At 33.6% G+C, this 18167-nt stretch overlaps 1 protein-coding gene across 1 annotated transcript in view; it reads left to right on the top strand.

The window, feature by feature from the left end:
* The window catches only part of LOC129957036 (multidrug resistance-associated protein 1-like), a 108134-nt gene that overhangs the window by 32152 nt on the left and 57815 nt on the right, over positions 1-18167 (top strand). Inside the window, exons 8-13 of the mRNA XM_056069155.1 lie at positions 2753-2887; positions 4181-4345; positions 9648-9822; positions 13217-13471; positions 15501-15566; positions 16543-16680. Coding sequence (XP_055925130.1) covers positions 2753-2887; positions 4181-4345; positions 9648-9822; positions 13217-13471; positions 15501-15566; positions 16543-16680 — 934 coding nt within the window. The remainder of the gene's footprint in view (positions 1-2752; positions 2888-4180; positions 4346-9647; positions 9823-13216; positions 13472-15500; positions 15567-16542; positions 16681-18167) is intronic.

The following is an 18167-nucleotide window of genomic DNA, read 5'->3' as shown; positions in this document are numbered from 1 at the left end:
AGCCGAATTAATATGTTTGATCTATAAATCGTAACAAAAGGAATACATTCTCATTCAGAAGTTATCCATTTGAAATATCATTTTTTAATTTTAGAATACTTGCTCCTATCTTCCATGAGTAGCTAAAATGTATTTTCTTCTGCTATTGCCAAGCGTTAATAGATATAGAGATGGCCGCGGCGAAGATTCAAGCTTCGGAACCGGAAGATTCTTACTTTGAGACCTAATTGTACTAAAGAATCGCCGTGTAAACGGTTCTGGTACAGTCCATCGGAACCAAATATCCTTTCGTTGGTGCGGCATGGAAGTGTGGAAATGGGGTTCCAACTTAGGTGTCGTATTCGTCATCTGACCGCGATTCAAAATAACGAGTTTAATCTACAAATAGGCCATGTGTGGTGTTTTAAAAACAAGACGTTAATATAAGTAAACTAAACTAAACGAAGCCGACGTCCTGGCATAGGGGTAGCGCGTCTTCCTCGTGATCTGGGCGTCCCGGGTTCGAATCCCGGTTCGGGCATGGTTGTTCTTCATCTGTGTTCTATCTGTGAGGTGTGTGAATGTGCCCCCCCTGTAAAAAGGGGTTGTGCAAGCGAATGGGTGTGAGTTTCATGAGCTAGAAGTCAGACTTCTGCCCTTGGGTGCTCAGGGGTCTTTACCCTCAGAAGCTACTGCACCCCTTTTCCGTTGTAACGCGGACACGACATCATCATCAAACTAAGCGAAGCTCAGAATTAATACCATTAATTATTAAAAGGTGGATAAAGTTTGAAAATTACGTAACTTTAATAATGAAAACTATTCTGGTTACTTTTAGTAATGAAAATTATTACTAAATTTATTTAGATTAGTTAATTAACTCGAAAAGGAACTGTGGAATCGAAAAACTACAATCTTCTCCTTCTGTACTATAGCTTTTCAATTCTACCATACATAAAGGGACAACTTAAATCCGGGTCTATATTTATGTAATCTAGAATAAAATAGTTTAAATGGAAGTAGAAAATTCTTATTGGCATAGTTAATATATTTGCGAATATTCGCGCAAATTCAGCAAAAGGCAACACAAACATTTAAATTAAAATTGAAATGAAACGCTTAAATTTTACGACCGTAGAATAAGCATTTACGTTTCTTCCTCGATAAATATTTATCTTTTGTCATATAAGGTGTTTATAAAGAATATTTCAACTTTGCAAGAATTTTATAATAAAAGGAAACAAAATATAACCTAGTTGCTTAGAATTTGGAAATAACCGTTCAAAATTTAAATTCAATACCAATAAGTGTTGATTGTAAGCATCTCCATATACAGGGTGTTTCAAAAACCTCGATCGCGGCTTTTATTCTTTAAATATTGATCATAGACATATACTGTAAATTACAAAGTTGCGTAAAAAAAGGTGCAAAATGTTATGAAATCGATTAAAATTTTCAGGGGGTTAAACTCAAAAAAATGCAAAATTTAAATTTTTATACGGACCCCTTACAAAAAAATTCTCAGTGAGTAAAATTTGCCCCATCCTCTAATAAGATCATGTACAAAATTTCAGCACTTTATCACAAAAAGTCTCAAAGATATGAAATTACATAAATGCTGACTTAAACCACTTTTCGATGTCTGGATATGAGTTCGCAAACAGGAAAAATCATGTTGGATGTTCGTGTTTTAAGGGTCGTACACAAATTAACAAAGAAAGAAATAATTGAATAAATAAATAATAATTTTTCTATTTTTTTGGTTCAAAAATATTAAAAATGTGTAGAAATAATAACTTAAAGGAAAGATAACATAAGTTTTTTTACAAGTTCATTGACTGGTGTTCATTTAAGTTATATTCTGTAATTCATGATATAAAATTTTAAAGTATTTTTCAGGAAGCATAGATTTTAAAATTTGTTTTTAAAACTAAAGATATAAAGCATATTTTATATCCTTATGATACATTCCTGCGTCGCGTCATCTGCAGTGAAACTGTAAACATTTGCATTTTAATTTGCGATTGCCCCTTCACCAACTTTGTTTTAACATATCTTTAATAGTTTTCATGATAAAATTCTGAAATTTTGTACATGACCTTATTAAAGAATGGGGCACATTTTATTCACTGGGAATTGTTTGTACGGGGTCCGTATAAAAATTTAAATTTTGTATTTTTAAAATTTAATTTCCTGAAAGTTTTAATCGATTTCATAACATTTTGCACTTGTTTGTACACAACTTTGTAATTTATATGTCTATGATCAATATTTAAGGAATAAAAGCCGCCGTCAAGGTTTTTGAGACTCCCTGTATATGAATGATATCCAAGCGATACGATGATTCATATCGTAATCTTTTCATGATGTGATGCTTTCTAAACTTGCAGATATGCATGTCTTAAGCACGTCAATGTCAGTTGGTAGAGGGAGTCCAAACGTTTGTTTGATGCTGCCACAGAAAAAAAAATAAAGTATCGTCATACACGCTGATCTGTAGTTTTTGAAAGTTTCACACCAAATATGCAGAAATATTTGTAGGATGACTTATTTTATTGCTTCCATATCATTCATATTTCTGGAGGGGCTCCCATTGAACGCTTATAAATGTATTGAATTTATATTTTGAACTGTTATTTTCGATTTCCAATAAACAACAAGGCGTTAATTTGTTTTTGATTGGGATATTGATTTATAAACATTCTACATTCAATTATTCAATTGAAATAATAATTTTACTGTTATCTAAGACTTTATTCTTTATTTGTTGCAGAATCATATGGCACGGATACCGAAATGTGTTCGAGGTGGATAAACTAGATGTGTTGACGCCGAAAATGAGAACGGCGTATGTTCATCAAAAACTGCAAAGTCAGTGGATCAAAGAAGAAAATAGAGCAAAAGAATTGTATGATAATTTTATAAACTATTTTTTAATCAAAAAAATCTAAAAATTTGATTAAAAACCAAATATTTAATTTCGTCTGTGTAGCTCAAAGCTCTGAGTGCCACAATTAGAGTGGACACACACTCTCTCGCTATATATATATATATACTAGCCGCCTTTGATGACCAGCCGGTTCGCCAATTTTAATGTTCATTAAAATTTTAATAATTAAATATTTTATGCATTTCCTACTTTAATAGCTTCTTCATCAAAATATTTTAAAACTTCAAATTTTGATATATAATTCACTTATAATATTATAAACGCCTTCAGTCATAACGTAATATGTATCTCTCTCATTTTCTGTTAGCTCCCGTAGAATTTATACTTTAAATTAAGGTGGGAAGGATTAATCTGCAATTAATATAATAATATTTTTTACCGAAACAAAGTATTTTTTTGTAAAATGATTACTGAAAACAGTCACTGAGCGTTTAAACTTTATGGGCACTAAAGAATATCTTTTTTTAATTTATGTAATATTTCAAGAATTTGTCAACAAAACTTTCTCAGAATCATCATGACCATATCGAATCATTAACTATGTTTCATTTTAAATGCATCAAACACTAAGAAAATAAAACGAATCGTTTAAAATAATTGGTCGAAAACAGGTTTAAAAAAACTACTTAAAAAACGATGTACTTAAAACTATAAGCATATACAAAAAATATATAACTAACATAAATACAACTTAATTACAAAAGCATGCAACTAACCTAAAAATAATTTAAATCATCCGTTGATAATGGTTGTCATGTCAACAATCAGAACACAATGCGCATGCTTGAATTTTCAACGCCAGTTACGTTAACGCAAATGCGTGAGGTTTTCTACGTCAGTTGGGGTAACGCTATATTTTTAATTTCCTTTATTCTGTTTTATTTTAATTTAAAAGTACTTCAGAATGAATCTGAAAGATCGATTCATTAACAATGTTTAATTTTAAATACATCAAACATTAAGAAAATAAACAGAATCGTTTGAAATAATCATCCGAAAAATCTTAAGCCTAGCCTCATTACTGTTAGGGAAAAAAAAACAACTGAAGCCTTACTCATTTGGCGGTGGGGAAAATAAATATTTTTTGGTGGGAAAGTTAGTTTTTAATTAATAATTAAAATTCTAATTAAAAATTCAAAAAAGGGACCCCAGGTGCACATTCCCGACCTCCAAGGTATACATGTACCAAATTTGGTAGCTCTCTCTCTCTCTCTCTCTATATATATATATAATTCTCTCTCTTTGTTCTAGGATTGAAGAAGATAAGACTGGTGTCATCCAGAAGAAAAAGTGCTGCCAACGCGGCCCTTCTCTCCTTCTGGCAATCATCAAGGCTCTGTGGCCGTATCTGCTAGCCGCGGCTGTCATGGAATTCATATATAATTTTGTTGTTTTGCTACCACCCATTTTACTGGAGTAAGTATGTTTGTATATCAACAGAAGCGGGCCTGGTGCAAAGTTGTACGACGTTGAAAATAATAATTAATTGCATTAGACTCTGAACAAAACGCGATTTTGGCGGAATTCTATATTATTTGGCGATTTTTCGCTTGCGTACGGCTAACGGTTTGTGAACAAAACGCGAAATTGGCGGAATTCTACATTATTTGGCGATTTTTCGCTTGCGCCCAGCTAACGGAAAAGTACCGTATTAACATATATCTAAAAATAGAGATTGATAGCAATTCAATCCCCTTTTGGATTTGGCTAAAACTTTAATAGGTATCATTATTTAATAGCCAAAATTTTATAGATGTTAAATCTATGTACCGAAAATTATTGATGTAACTTTCTTTGTATTGTAGTTATCGCGTTAAATTAATTATATTCGAACAGCCGGACAGACAGACTTCTTCAGTCTATAGATTTTGCTCAAAATTTGATTGAACTCTACAAATTTGGTGTAAAGATCATACACCAAATTTCATCCGTCTAGCTTAAATCGTTTTCTAGTTATACTTGTCGGAGACAGACAGATATTTTTCAAATATTTGCTTTTCAAACTCAAGGGGGTTAAAACATGGGGATTCGCTAAAATCTCGAGTTCCATTTTTTTTTCAATAAAAGTACTTTCTCCATATTTCGTATATGATAGGGGTGGACAGACTTTTCCAGGGTTCGGGCTACTTCTAATTTTTTCAAGGTGGCGTAGTGGCGTAGATGTGGTGAGCTAAAAAAAAGTTCAAAAATATTTATTAATAATTAATGCGGAAAATGTACTTACCTACATAGTTACAAACATAATAATAATAGCAAGATATAAAATAATAATAATAGTCGTCGGTGTTCCATAAATTCTTTCTCTTAGTATGCGCGTCTTTGATCTTAATAAAGGCGGTCACCCCCAAATGTCTTGACGATTCACCGATCGATCACGATCGACTTAATGCCCACCCCTAGTATATGAGAAAGTGAGAATGTGGTTTTCGAAAGCAGGGAGGTCTGAGGCGTGAAGATTCGTCTAATGCTCGCGTTCAAATTTTTCGGAAATTTGAATCACTTTTTGTATATTCCGAATACCAGAAAGTAATAAACTGCTTCAATGCCTGCTGCCTGAAGCAAAACTCCAAATGAATTTAAAAAAATGAAGAAAATAAAATATTCAATCTGTAATAGCGACATGAAAATCATTCGTACAAAATGTAAAAATGAACGAAGTACTTTCGCTCTTCAGTTTCAACCGCATTCTTCCGCTGGCCTTGTAGAACAGAAAAAGAATTGCAAGCCATTCAAGGTCGCGACAGCGGTATACCAGGGGGAAAAAAAGAAAAAAGACATCAACTTCGAGCAGTTGTAAAACTCGCATGCATATTATTATTTTTTTTTTTTTTTTTGAAACAAAGTATCGCTGATTCATGAGTTAACGCATCCAAAAGATATAATTTATGACGTCTGTATTGCAATCATTGTATGTAATGAACCATGAAACGTATACATCCTCACGAAAAGATTAAAATAATAATAGAAATCCAGTGTTCCAACCAAATGATTTTTTTTACTCAAAATAAAGGCGAAAGACAAAACATCTCTCTCGCTTACAGTTCAGTGTCAGTTATAGTTAAAGTTAACGCACTTTCAGAGGCATTGTTCTCGGACTTATTTTGATGTCTCTACTCTAAATCCACCACCTTCGAATCAATTTTGTAGGTATCAAAACCTATTTAATGAGAAAAATTTTTGACATTTATATCCGCCGAATATTGTTTTCAATTTGTTGTATTTGAATTATATATATATATATATATATATATATATAATATTATATTTTAATCAATTTATTGTAAATTGTGATTTGTTGCAAATTTGTAAAAATATATTCACAAATAAAAAATTACTTTACAAAAATACATTAAAATAAAATAGGAATTAAACGCATTATTTCATTTATAACATTTGTATTGTTTAGTAGTGACCATAGCATCTCTCCATAAACATTTGCGATTATAATTTCTCTTCAGTTTCCTAAAAATTGTTTCTTGTTGTCTTCTATTATGTTCATTTGTTCTTCAGTTCAATTAATCTTTGCATTACTTAATTATTATTCAATTAATTTTTGCATTACTTAATTAATTTATTGCTTAATATTTTATAAATATTAGGATAAAATATATTTCTGGATTTAATGCCGCTATCATATGTACATAATTAGCAACCTCTAATATGTCTTTTGTTTCTAAGTTAAATCTTTCTAAAAATACTACAGAAAAATTATGGTTTCATGAAGCGGATCATTTCTAAAAGTCGCAATTATTAAGATTTATTTAAATTTTAATTATTATAGAATATTGAAAAGTTTAATATTTTCATGTTTCAATATTTATGTAAAAAAAATTACCCATAATTGGTGAAAAACAGGCTAGAGCAAGAATGTATGTTTTTTATCTGTGTTGATTCAAAATTATTTCATTTTGTATTTTTTGATTGACTGGTGCAAAATTCGTTCACAATGTTGTGACTCAAATACAAAATTGGCGACAACAATCAAAAAGAATTTCTACATATGTTAGCGTGACCTCTTAGAAAAGGAAATGAAATTTTTAAATATTATAATAAAGTATAATATTTTTCTAAACTCATCACATTCTATAAAATATTATAGATGATAATATATATGATTATACTATTTAGATGTTATATTCATTATTTATTGGTTTTTCAAATATATTATCATAATTTGTCTGCCAACTAACTTTACTAGTAATTATTATCTTATTATCTGGAATATATTTTGTATTATACTATAATATTATGCAATGATATTATTAAAAAAATATACTTTATTTTTTAACCTTTTGAAAATATCAATTATTTTTTTAATTCAATTGAATTATGATTTATGAACATCAATTTCTATTGCAATGAACGGATTCCCTAATTTTCACTTATTCTCAAAATTCAGAAGCTCTGCTAATGTTAAAAAATTTGCAAAAGTAAGCCAATATTATTACATGAATAAATTATTGCGTTATAGTAAAAAAATACTTAATAATTATATCATTGACTTATAAAATTTTCACCCTTGTAAAATTTTCTTGGCTGGATCATTGATGAAGATGTGATGTAGGAAAGGCTTAAAATCCCAATTAATTTTATTTACTAGCTGTAAATTTACTTTAGATTATCCTGTATGTGTGCCAAACATGATATAATTCAATAATATATCTTTAATTCCAATAATGCATCTTTAACAAGGCCTACAAAACACGTATGTTAAATTATCATTAGACGTAAGTAATAATATTACCTGAAACAGTTCATACAACTCGGAATTTTGAATTTTGCATTTAAAGAAAGAATGTATTGCACACCAACATGTCCTAATATTTAATTTTGTTGCTACCATAAATCTGGAGTGTTGCATTTTTTAATACAACTGAAATTTAAATTAATGAAAATAAATACGCGTAAGTATGAGGTATTTTCTCAATTTGAGCCATCACTTTTATAAACATTCATTTGGAAACATTTGCCGAATAAATTCTAATAAGATACAACGTTGCTGTCATTTATTAAAGGGTTCGATGAATCTTAATTTATGTATGTATATGAAATGATATCTCTTAATGTAATTTTAAATCCTGATGAATTAATTAAGATATATTATACCACTGTTATTATTATTAATTACCATATTATTATTAATAATGATTTTTTTTAAATTGAACCCATATTATTTTATTCTAAAATGAGTTCTTATTTCTTGATCCAAATCCCACTTTTTTAAATTTAATTATTTCTAACACGCGCTCTAAAAAGTTGCTGAATTTGGAATTTGTCACACCACGGGGGAAGGGATAAAAGTCCCTAATACCTAAGATACCCTTTCGAGGCGTCGAACAAATCCCTATCAAAATATCTTTGCAAAAGCAAGGAGGGCAGAACTTCTCTCACTTTGCTCTGGTGTTGCTATTTGATAGATATGTCATCTTATCACTCTTCCCCGTGTACCATCCATATCTTTCCGTAGATAAAATAAATGGGAAAATTCGAATTTTTCTTGTTTACACGCACACATACACACAGAGAGAGAGAGAGAAAGGGACAGATATATATATATATATATATATATAATATGTTATGATATTTCAACTCTAATTTTAATTTAATTAATTTCCAAGATTTTATCTCAATTTAGCCTATAGTAACTTCATTCTAAAATATTCTCTTATTTCGTGATCCAATTCCACTTTCTCTATTTAATTAATTCAAGAGAAGCTTTATAAAATTGTCGAATCGGCTGAACGCCGATACTTTCACACACTCGGCGTGAAGGGGTAAAAACTATCCAGTAATGTTCAGTCAGTGCATGACAATTCCATTAATGACGAAGCAGGAGTTGAAACTTTCATAGGTTTATTTTCACACATATATGGACACGGACATTTCTAAGCTGCCACACAAACACATCACAACACAAAGACGGGAGAGAGAGTATGTACATGTCGCCGCGTCGGCGCCTCGAATACATCTGGTTAGGGGAACAGAATTTCCCCTTTTCTCCACCGGAGGGAGTCAAAACTCTAACAAGTAAGCACACTCTTTTTAAAAGATCCCTGTGTTTCCTTTACTTGTGATTGACATACGTCAGAAATCCCTATCAGAATCTTAATAATATATTAGCACTGTAAAATAACATTTTCCATATCCAAATCTCAGGTTATATAAGACGAGGGATAATGTATTTCTCGCTTCTTCCCTAGCTCTGCTTTTGTGCTACGCTGTGGCGGACGTGTCATGTCCGAGCCTTCTTGTAAATAATATATATATATATATATATATATATATATATATATATATATATATATATATATATATATATGATAGAGAGAGAGAGAATTCAATGCAGATTTATAGAATTCAATCTACAGTACAGCGAAAAGTAAATATATGTCAGATATTTATGGTGTTACTCCAAAAAAGAATTTTTGAAAGTAATCAAAGACCAACTGTTTGAAGTTCTAAGACTTGATGGATTAGTCACTGCCGTTTACAATGTGTCTTATAGCCTGAATGAGTCTTGCTTCAAAAAGCGGTTCAAACCATGTATTGCCAATTAGCGGGACCATTGATAGAAAATTTAGATAATAGGCTTTATAAGCGGTGTTTCACTTTCACTATCATTCGTGTGAGGCTCTTTCATCATAAGCCTTTAATTTTGGATGTTTGTAGACAAAGTATCTTGTAGTTTCAAGGAATAGTAATTGCTATTTGTTTGCAGTTACCTTATCACCTTCATTGGGAACAATGAGCCTTCGTGGCATGGCTATGTGTATGCTTCCGTCCTCTTCCTCACGGCCTGCTTCTCCACCATGCTGTTTGTCCACAACCAGAATCTCCTCATAACCGCCTCCATCATTCCGCGCACGGGAGTGGATGCCGCATTCTACAGGAAGGTGAGTTTCATGTCACTTTGTAGTGCTTTTAAGGACTGACGAACTTGTAGCGGTTTGATATGAGCGAGGATAGAACCTGGGACCTTGTGGTACGCAGCCGAGTAACAAGACCACAATACAAAAGCAATTGCCCATGTTTTGTAGCTGTTAACTGGCTTATAAGCTTTCACCACAAACTCATAATTTTTATACATCTCAATTTTTTTTCATTTAGTAATAACTATGACTCATGGCGGAATGGGCGAAGTATGTCAGGAGTATATACTCTGTTTGAGTTACCCAAAGCGTGAATGCAATTCTTCTTTGCCCAGTTAAAGCGAACAGGCACTTGAGGCTAAGTCGGCCTTTTTCTTCTGGTATCCGAAGTCTCTCGAACCAACTGAAGCTGCTCCTTCTCCGCTACTATGAATCATTCTTTTCCAAATTCATATATTGTATCAGTCATCGTGCAAGTAATTCAGGTAGTTTTCAAAGTCTAAGAAGATACCCCGTTCGACAGTTCAGTTATAATCTCTGTATTGCAATGGTAACTCTCTTAGTATTATTTTCAATGACATAACTATGCATTTATTAGTGGTCACACTAATGCGGTAACGTACCAGAGAGAACAGAACTCTCTCCTGAATGTTTGCATGTGTGGTGAATAGCATATAATCCAGTTAACAACTACGGTGAACGAGCAATTGCTTTTGCATAATGGTTATGTTACTGGACTGCGAACCACAAGGTCCCAGGTTCTATCCTCGCGCATTGCATACCGCTAAATTGGTGACCTCAGACGATGAACCTTCAACCTTCGTAACAGCTGTTGTGGTGCCATCTACCCACAGCAAACCAAAGTCGTCAGATTCACTTGACGCAGCAACCAAAGTCGCCGGACTCACTTGGCGCAGCAGCATCAGCAACAACAAACGCTCGCCATAACGCTTGGCGCTACTCAACTAGGTACAAACCCATTAGACAACAACTTAATGCATCACCACTCAACAGCCATATCGTTCGTCTCACCTCCGATTCACTGGAGGGAGAGTCTGTGGTGAATAGCATATAATCCAGTTACCAACTACGCTGCATGAGCAATTGCTTTTGTATCCTGGTTATGTTACTGGACTGCGAACCACAAGATCCCAGGTTCTATCCTCGCGCATTGCATACCGCTAAATTGGTGACCTCAGACGATGAACCTTCAACCTTCGTAACAGCTGTTGTGGTGCCATCCACCCACAGCAAACCAAAGTCGTCAGATTCACTTGACGCAGCAACCAAAGTCGCCGGACTCACTTGGCGCAGCAGCATCAACAACAACAAACGCTCGCCATAACGCTTGGCGCTACTCAACTAGGTACAAACCCATTAGACAACAACTTAATGCATCACCACTCAACAGCCATATCGTTCGTCTCACCTCCGATTCACTGGAGGGAGAGTCTGTGGTGAATAGCATATAATCCAGTTAACAACTACGCTGCATGAGCAATTGCTTTTGTATCCTGGTTATGTTACTGGACTGCGAACCACAAGGTCCCAGGTTCTATCCCCGTGCATAACATACCGCCAAACATGCAATGCTGACCAGGTATCCCTCTTCCCTGCTCTTGATTGTTTGGGTTTTACCAAAGATGACGTATTATAGGATCCAATTTTGTTCATCGATTTTTTGGAAGTTTTTGGATTCATAGAAATGGCACACTTGCCATTAAAAAATTGATTTTAAAGGTACTGATCTGAAACCAGCCCGAGTTGATCCCCAAAATGTTCTGGCAAATCCTTTAATAAATGTGAATTTCTGTTTTGTATGCGTTTTTCGGGATCAATTCAAGCCAAAATTTGACACAGAACTTCAATTGCATTATAAAATCACATTCAAATTCTGATATATTTAAATAATTGCTCTTTTTAGTTATCTCGTTTATATGCTTCGGAAAATGCGTACCAACAAACAGTCAACCCTTGTTGGATTTGACTCATAATTTTATAGATATCTATACTATGGATAATGAATCTGTGTACCGAATTTTATCTAACTAGCTCCTCTTCGTTTTGTAGTTATGTTTATTTATATTCGAACAGTCGGACAGACAGACTTCCTTTGAAAAGACTGCTCAAAATGTGACAGAAATCAATAACTTTGTTGTTAAGACACCAAAATCACACACCAAAATTTCATCGTCTAGTTCAAAGCGTTTTTCAGTTAAATTTGTCACAGACAGACAGACAGACATTTTCCAAAAACGTGTTTTTCGAACTCAGAAGGTCTAAAATGCGGATATTCATAAAAATCATATATACGAATTGTTTTACGATTACAATACTTTTGTGGTGAAAGCTTATAAGCCAGTTAACAGTTACGCTACCAGAGCAATTGCTTTTGTATCGTGGTCATGTTACTGGGCTGCGAACCACAAGGTCCCAGGTTCTATCCTCGTTCATCGCAAATTCGCCACATTAGTGACCTTGGACGATGAACCTTCAACCTTCGTACTGCTGTTGTGGCGCCATCTACCCGCAACCAAAGTCGTCAGATTCACTTGACGCAGCAGCACAAAAAAAGGCCGCAGCAACCCAAAGTCGTCATACTCACTTGACGCAGCATCAGCAACCACACACGCTCGCTATAACGCTCGGTGCTACTCAAATGGATACAGGCGCATTAGAATCAAAAGCTAATACATCACCACTCAACAGCCATATTGTTCGTCTGACCTCCGACTCACTGGTGGGAGAGTCTGTGGTAAAAGCTTATAAGCCAGTTAGCAGCTACCCTACCCGAGCAATTGCTTTTGTATCGTGGTCATGTTACTTGGCTACGAACCAGAAGGTCCCAGGTTCTATCCACGCACATATCAATTCGCTACACTTTTTCAATACTTCCTGTATGAAAAAGCACAAATTGGCCATGAATATGAACAAAAGTTTGAAAACGCTTTCTTTCCAAGATGAGTGCCTTGTTATATAAACAATAAGCTTTGGTATTCGAATGAAAGAAGATCTGAGTTCGAATAAATTATATTTTCGCAGTAAAGGAAGGTATAATTGAACATCGCAAATGAAACTTTATATCACCTTTCATAAATCGTTTCAGAAAAATAATATGAAAAGCTGATCAATGGATAAAGTGATATTGACGATAATTGTTCCGAAAAAAAAAGAACTGAATCTTGTAGTTTCCTTAAAATTTCCAAGCATCTCTCTAATATAGGACACCCCTATGTAAAAATAGTGGACTTTGACTTCTTTCTATTGCAAATGAATATCACAGCAAAAATGATCGCGTGAGAAAATTCTTTATGTTTCTATCATCATAATTCTATAGCAACTTTTGAAATATTTTCATTAAACGAAAGTTACGGACTAGGAACTCTATTTATTTCTAATTTCTATTCATTTTTTTCAGGTTTTGCGGCTGAGCAGCAGTTCGAGGAGTCGTTTCACCGTTGGCGAAATCTGTAACATGGTAGCCGTGGACTGCCAATGGATTTTCGAACTGATCTGGAGCTTGAATTCTCTCTGGAGTTGCCCTATGCGAATCATTTTGGTGATAGCTCTTCTGTGGCAGTATCTTGGAATAGCCTGCCTCGCTGGCGTCGGCGTCATGCTGCTCATCATGCCAATCAGCGCCAAGTTGGCCTCCATGTCTCACAAACTGCAGGTGAGATAATCTATTATATGAATTATTAATGAATGACTGTATATGCTCACGTAATGCTCTAAACGCTTGCCTAAAGCAGGAGTTGGGTGTTTGATATTTTGTGAGTATATACAAATCACATTGCGCAAAATTAAATTCCAGTGGATAAATATGGATAGTGGATATATCTACTAAAAATGAATCAAACTTGAACATTTTTAAAAGCTGAAACAAACGTTTATAGAAAAGTTTTAATTTATATTTGTATCTAATCCTAATGAAAACTACACAGATATTAAACACAATCCTTCTTCCTTAGTTTTTAGTAAATGGAAGAAATTGGCGCATTTAAGTATTTGATGGAACAATAAAAACAGCTGGAACTTCAACAGAGCAATGATATCTATTTTTAAATATTATGCAAAAATGCATTTTTTATAACTCACCAAAATTTGCCAACGTGACAATTGAATTATTGTCATTAAAAGACAGATCTTTTGAATTTTAAAATGATAAAAACGTTTAGTTTTGTGCAATAATAATTTTTAGAAATTATCGTGGAAAAGAATCCAAAATTATGCCTAACGTTTGATTAATTAAAATTTCAAAAAAAAATAAAAAAAATGAGACAATCTCTTCAAAATGCACATTGCACCCACAAAGGTATTTTAGTGCCAAATTTGGTAACTATATGTCAAAAAGTCTTGATCTTCAACGCATATATACAGGGACACACATTTTTCTTTATTATTTATAGAGATAATCCAGAGAGAAAGCCGCCTCTTCTAAATATGGCCATCTACTCTTAATATTAAGTTTAGAATTGGAAAGGCTTTTCCCATACTTAAGTTAATATGCTACCAACGTTAAGGCCATTTTTCTGAAAAATCTATTTTTAAATTTTGTTTGTTTTCTAATTAAATAGTACATAAAAATAATTACGAATTTAATGTTTAGCATAAAGTGTTCTTTTTTCCTTTCATTTACTTTGTTTGTTTCTATTGCAATTCGTTTAACCTCTTCTAAGTTATAGGAGCTAGAGAATTATATATGAAAATTTGACCCACCTTTGAATGATTCAACTGCTTCTAATCATCTGTATGATTCATTTTCTTGCAACGGTTTCTGTTCTGTCCATCATGAAAAAATTTACTATAATGCTGTGCCTCCTCATATTATTGCTCAAAATTACATGAAATGTTTTTTTTTTTTAATAATACTTAGATCTCCAACTATCTCGTAGATATTTAAACGATATTTAGTTAACCCTTTCTAAGACCGTGGGAAGTATGCTTCCCACCAAATTTATCAACCTTTGTATGAAATTATGTAGGTTGGCATAAGTTCTGACACATTTTTTTAGTAAGTCAGAAACTTAAATGCGTCAGTTCTTTATCTCACACAAAATGATGTGTCTTGATTTGTTACTTAATTAATAATGAACCAAATTAATGAATGAATCAAATTAAATTTATCTAATAAGCTTAATGAATCCCTTTTCTTATTCTAATTTCAAGCCTAAAAATATTTAAAAATAATATGACTAGAAAAAAATGGCCCTTTAAAGGGTTAAAACATTTACTTCCTCTACCAAAAAATGGAGGGTTTATGGGGAATGCCGCGCAGTTTTCGACAAAAAATGAAAATTAGAATTCACAGCAATGGGACCTGGTACTGAAATCTTTTGCATAAGTTAGTTGTCTCATTTAAAATGTAAAGTTTTTTCACTGAAGTGTTTTTGCAAAATTTGCACACAGTTTTACACAAATTCATTTGCCCATTCATTTTAAAAATGTGAATATTAGCTGAATGTGCGAAGTATTGATTCACTGTACCCCCTTATATTACAAAAACAACTTGGCTTTCTCTAAAAAATGCAACCTTAAAATTAAATCGATACATCATCGCTAAAGCGAGTCATTGCATTGAGACATAAACATTTTCATTTTAAGACTGACTATCTCTTTGGATAGACTTCGAATGATCCATATTTCTATCTTTAAAAATTTATTTATCTTGCCTTTATGCTAGTTTTTATTTCCTTTATTAGAAGAGACAAATGGGATGGAAAGATTCAAGACTGCGTCAGATGGCGGAAATCCTCAGCGGAATAAAGGTAAGACAAAATAGTGTAATCCCAGACTATCGTATTTGTACCGATTCTCTATCGTCCTTGGATTCTCTGAAGTGTATTTCTTCGTCTAACAACATAATCGTTGAAATCCAAAAGCAAATTAAAAGCCTGAAAGATAAAAATATATCAATAGTTTTTGCATTTGTTCGTGGACACACGGGCATTTATGGAAATGAACGGGCCGATTGGCTTGCAAAAGCTGCCACTAAGCGCAAAATCGACATTGACGTTAATATTCCTAAATCCTTTTACAAGAAGATTACGAGAGAAAATGGTGGAGTCTTGGAATCAAGAATACCTCCTTTCAAATAAAGGGAGCTTAACAAAGAAATGTTTTCCATCCATTAATAAGAGACTGTCATGCCATCATTTTTATACTAATTACAAAATAACCCAATTTCTAACTGGTCATGGTAACTTTAAAAGTTACTTGTACAAATTTAATTTGTTTTCGTCATCTTCCTGCGATTGTGATATTAGTGGGGAGGAAAATGTTGAACATGTGCTCCTTTTATGTTCCAAGTTTGTCAAAGAAAGACAGATCCTGAGACTGGCTCTTAAGCACATGAATTTAAATTAGCCTACAGAGTTTCACCAACTTATTTCCACTAGAAGTGCTTTTCAAAATTTCTGTAAATTTATTGTTGACATCTGTAATCCTTCATAACTGTTAAATTTTCTTCTTTTTCTTTTTGTTATGTGTTATATATTTACTTCTGTAAGCCCCGTGTGATACTTTGTGGTGCATGGAGTTTTTATAAATATTCAATAAAAAAATTTAAAAAAAAGAATAAAGGTAAGAAACAAGACGCTGGTTTTTAATATTGATTTAACTGATAACATAGATTTTTAACATGGACACTGATTTAAAACGTAGTTTTTCTTCCATCTCTGTGCCTTTAGATAAAAATGCAAGTTTAATTCTAATGAAGGAATGCTATTCGTGTTTATTTTGCAGGTGTTGAAATTGTTTGCTTGGGAGATCCCATTCATGAAAAGTATCAGTGCACTGAGAGAAAAGGAAGCCAAAACTCTGAGAAAGTTGGCATTCGTCAACGGATCCGTCGTCTTCCTTTGGATATGCGCACCCTTCCTGGTGAGAAAACATGGAAACTTCATTATTTACAAATACAAGACACACTTAATTGAGAAAGGACAATATAAAATACACTGGAACCTCGCATAATGCGCATAATTCGTTTCCGGATCTTACTTGCAACGCGCAACACTCATTAAACGAAAAAAAAAAATCTATAAGGATTCATGCAAAATAGAACATTAAGTTCCATTCCGAAAAAAAAATTCTCAAACAAATTTATAATAATGTAATTTATTATTTAAAATTCCTGCATTTTTTAGAAGAAAATTGTCTAAAGACATTTGTTTTAGGCTACGCTGCAAATTTTTGCCGAAAAATGAGACTCTGTATTGTCGTTAAATGAATTCTTAGTGCGCATAGTGAAGCCTTATCAAGGTTACTGTTACGGATTTCCCTCTATCATTATCAATCCGTCTGGTTCGTTTACTCGCGTGTATTTAGTGGTTGTGTATGGTATGAAGATGAACACAACACAATGATCAGTCCTTTCAGTAGACGAACACAGAACACGTTTATTGACACTACGACACACAGGACAGCACAAAGACGACAACTATATACAGCATAGAGAAGACAATTATCTTCAGCCGAAACGTACACACAGCAGCTCACAACAAGACTCTACTGCAGACAGTAGCGCACAGCTTAGTTCAGCACTAGCTTGACTCCATCGCTGCTCGGACGGATCGGGAAAATTCTCGATGTTTCGGGTATACTCTATTTTGGCGCCAAAGTCGCCAAGTTTGTCGCCAAGCTCTGGGATTTCCGACGGGACACCCGGACTCCGTCCAATACAGATGACTGTAAAACAACCTTTCTGATGATGCAACCAATTATGCTGGGAAGAAGCATGGCAGATTCGTAACATTATGTTTCTCAACATAGGATGCAATAACTTACTATACTTTCAGCGTGTTCCTTAATTTACTGGAAAGTTGTTGTCGTGTTGAACCTATTAATTCTTCTTCTCCTGATTCAGTTTCTCCCACAGCTTTTTATTGTAGCATAAAATGTAGCTCCATAAGCTATTCGGTAATTCTGACTGTAATTCCCTGCCAGCTCATCGATGTCATTGCTGTCCGCCTCAAACTCTTAGCCAGAGACAAAATCTCATTTATTAAGGCTCCTCAGACTCCTTATTTAAACCCCTTGGAATCACGTTCGACAACGCTATTCGGCCAAAACTTCTTCAATAGAGCGAATGTGTTCTTTTCAAATAAGTGTTCAACATACAATGATACAAGCCAATTCAGTATGTGACGTTATGGTGCTCATCGCTCACATTATGCGAAACATCGCTCGTTCATCGAGTAACTTTTTGACATTTTATTTTGCCCGTCATGCGAAGTACTTGAGCTGCACGTACACGAAGTTACTACATTTTGATCTTGGCCAAAAGGGCTAGAAGCGAGGCGTACACGTAGTTGAAGGATATTTCGTTCAAATATTCAGATAAAGATTATGTGCAAGAAAATGGCATAGTT

Source organism: Argiope bruennichi, chromosome 11, assembly GCF_947563725.1.
Source record: "Argiope bruennichi chromosome 11, qqArgBrue1.1, whole genome shotgun sequence".
NCBI lineage: Eukaryota > Metazoa > Arthropoda > Arachnida > Araneae > Araneidae > Argiope > Argiope bruennichi.
Note: the sequence above shows the minus strand (reverse complement) of the source record. Positions and strands in the feature narration are given on the sequence as shown.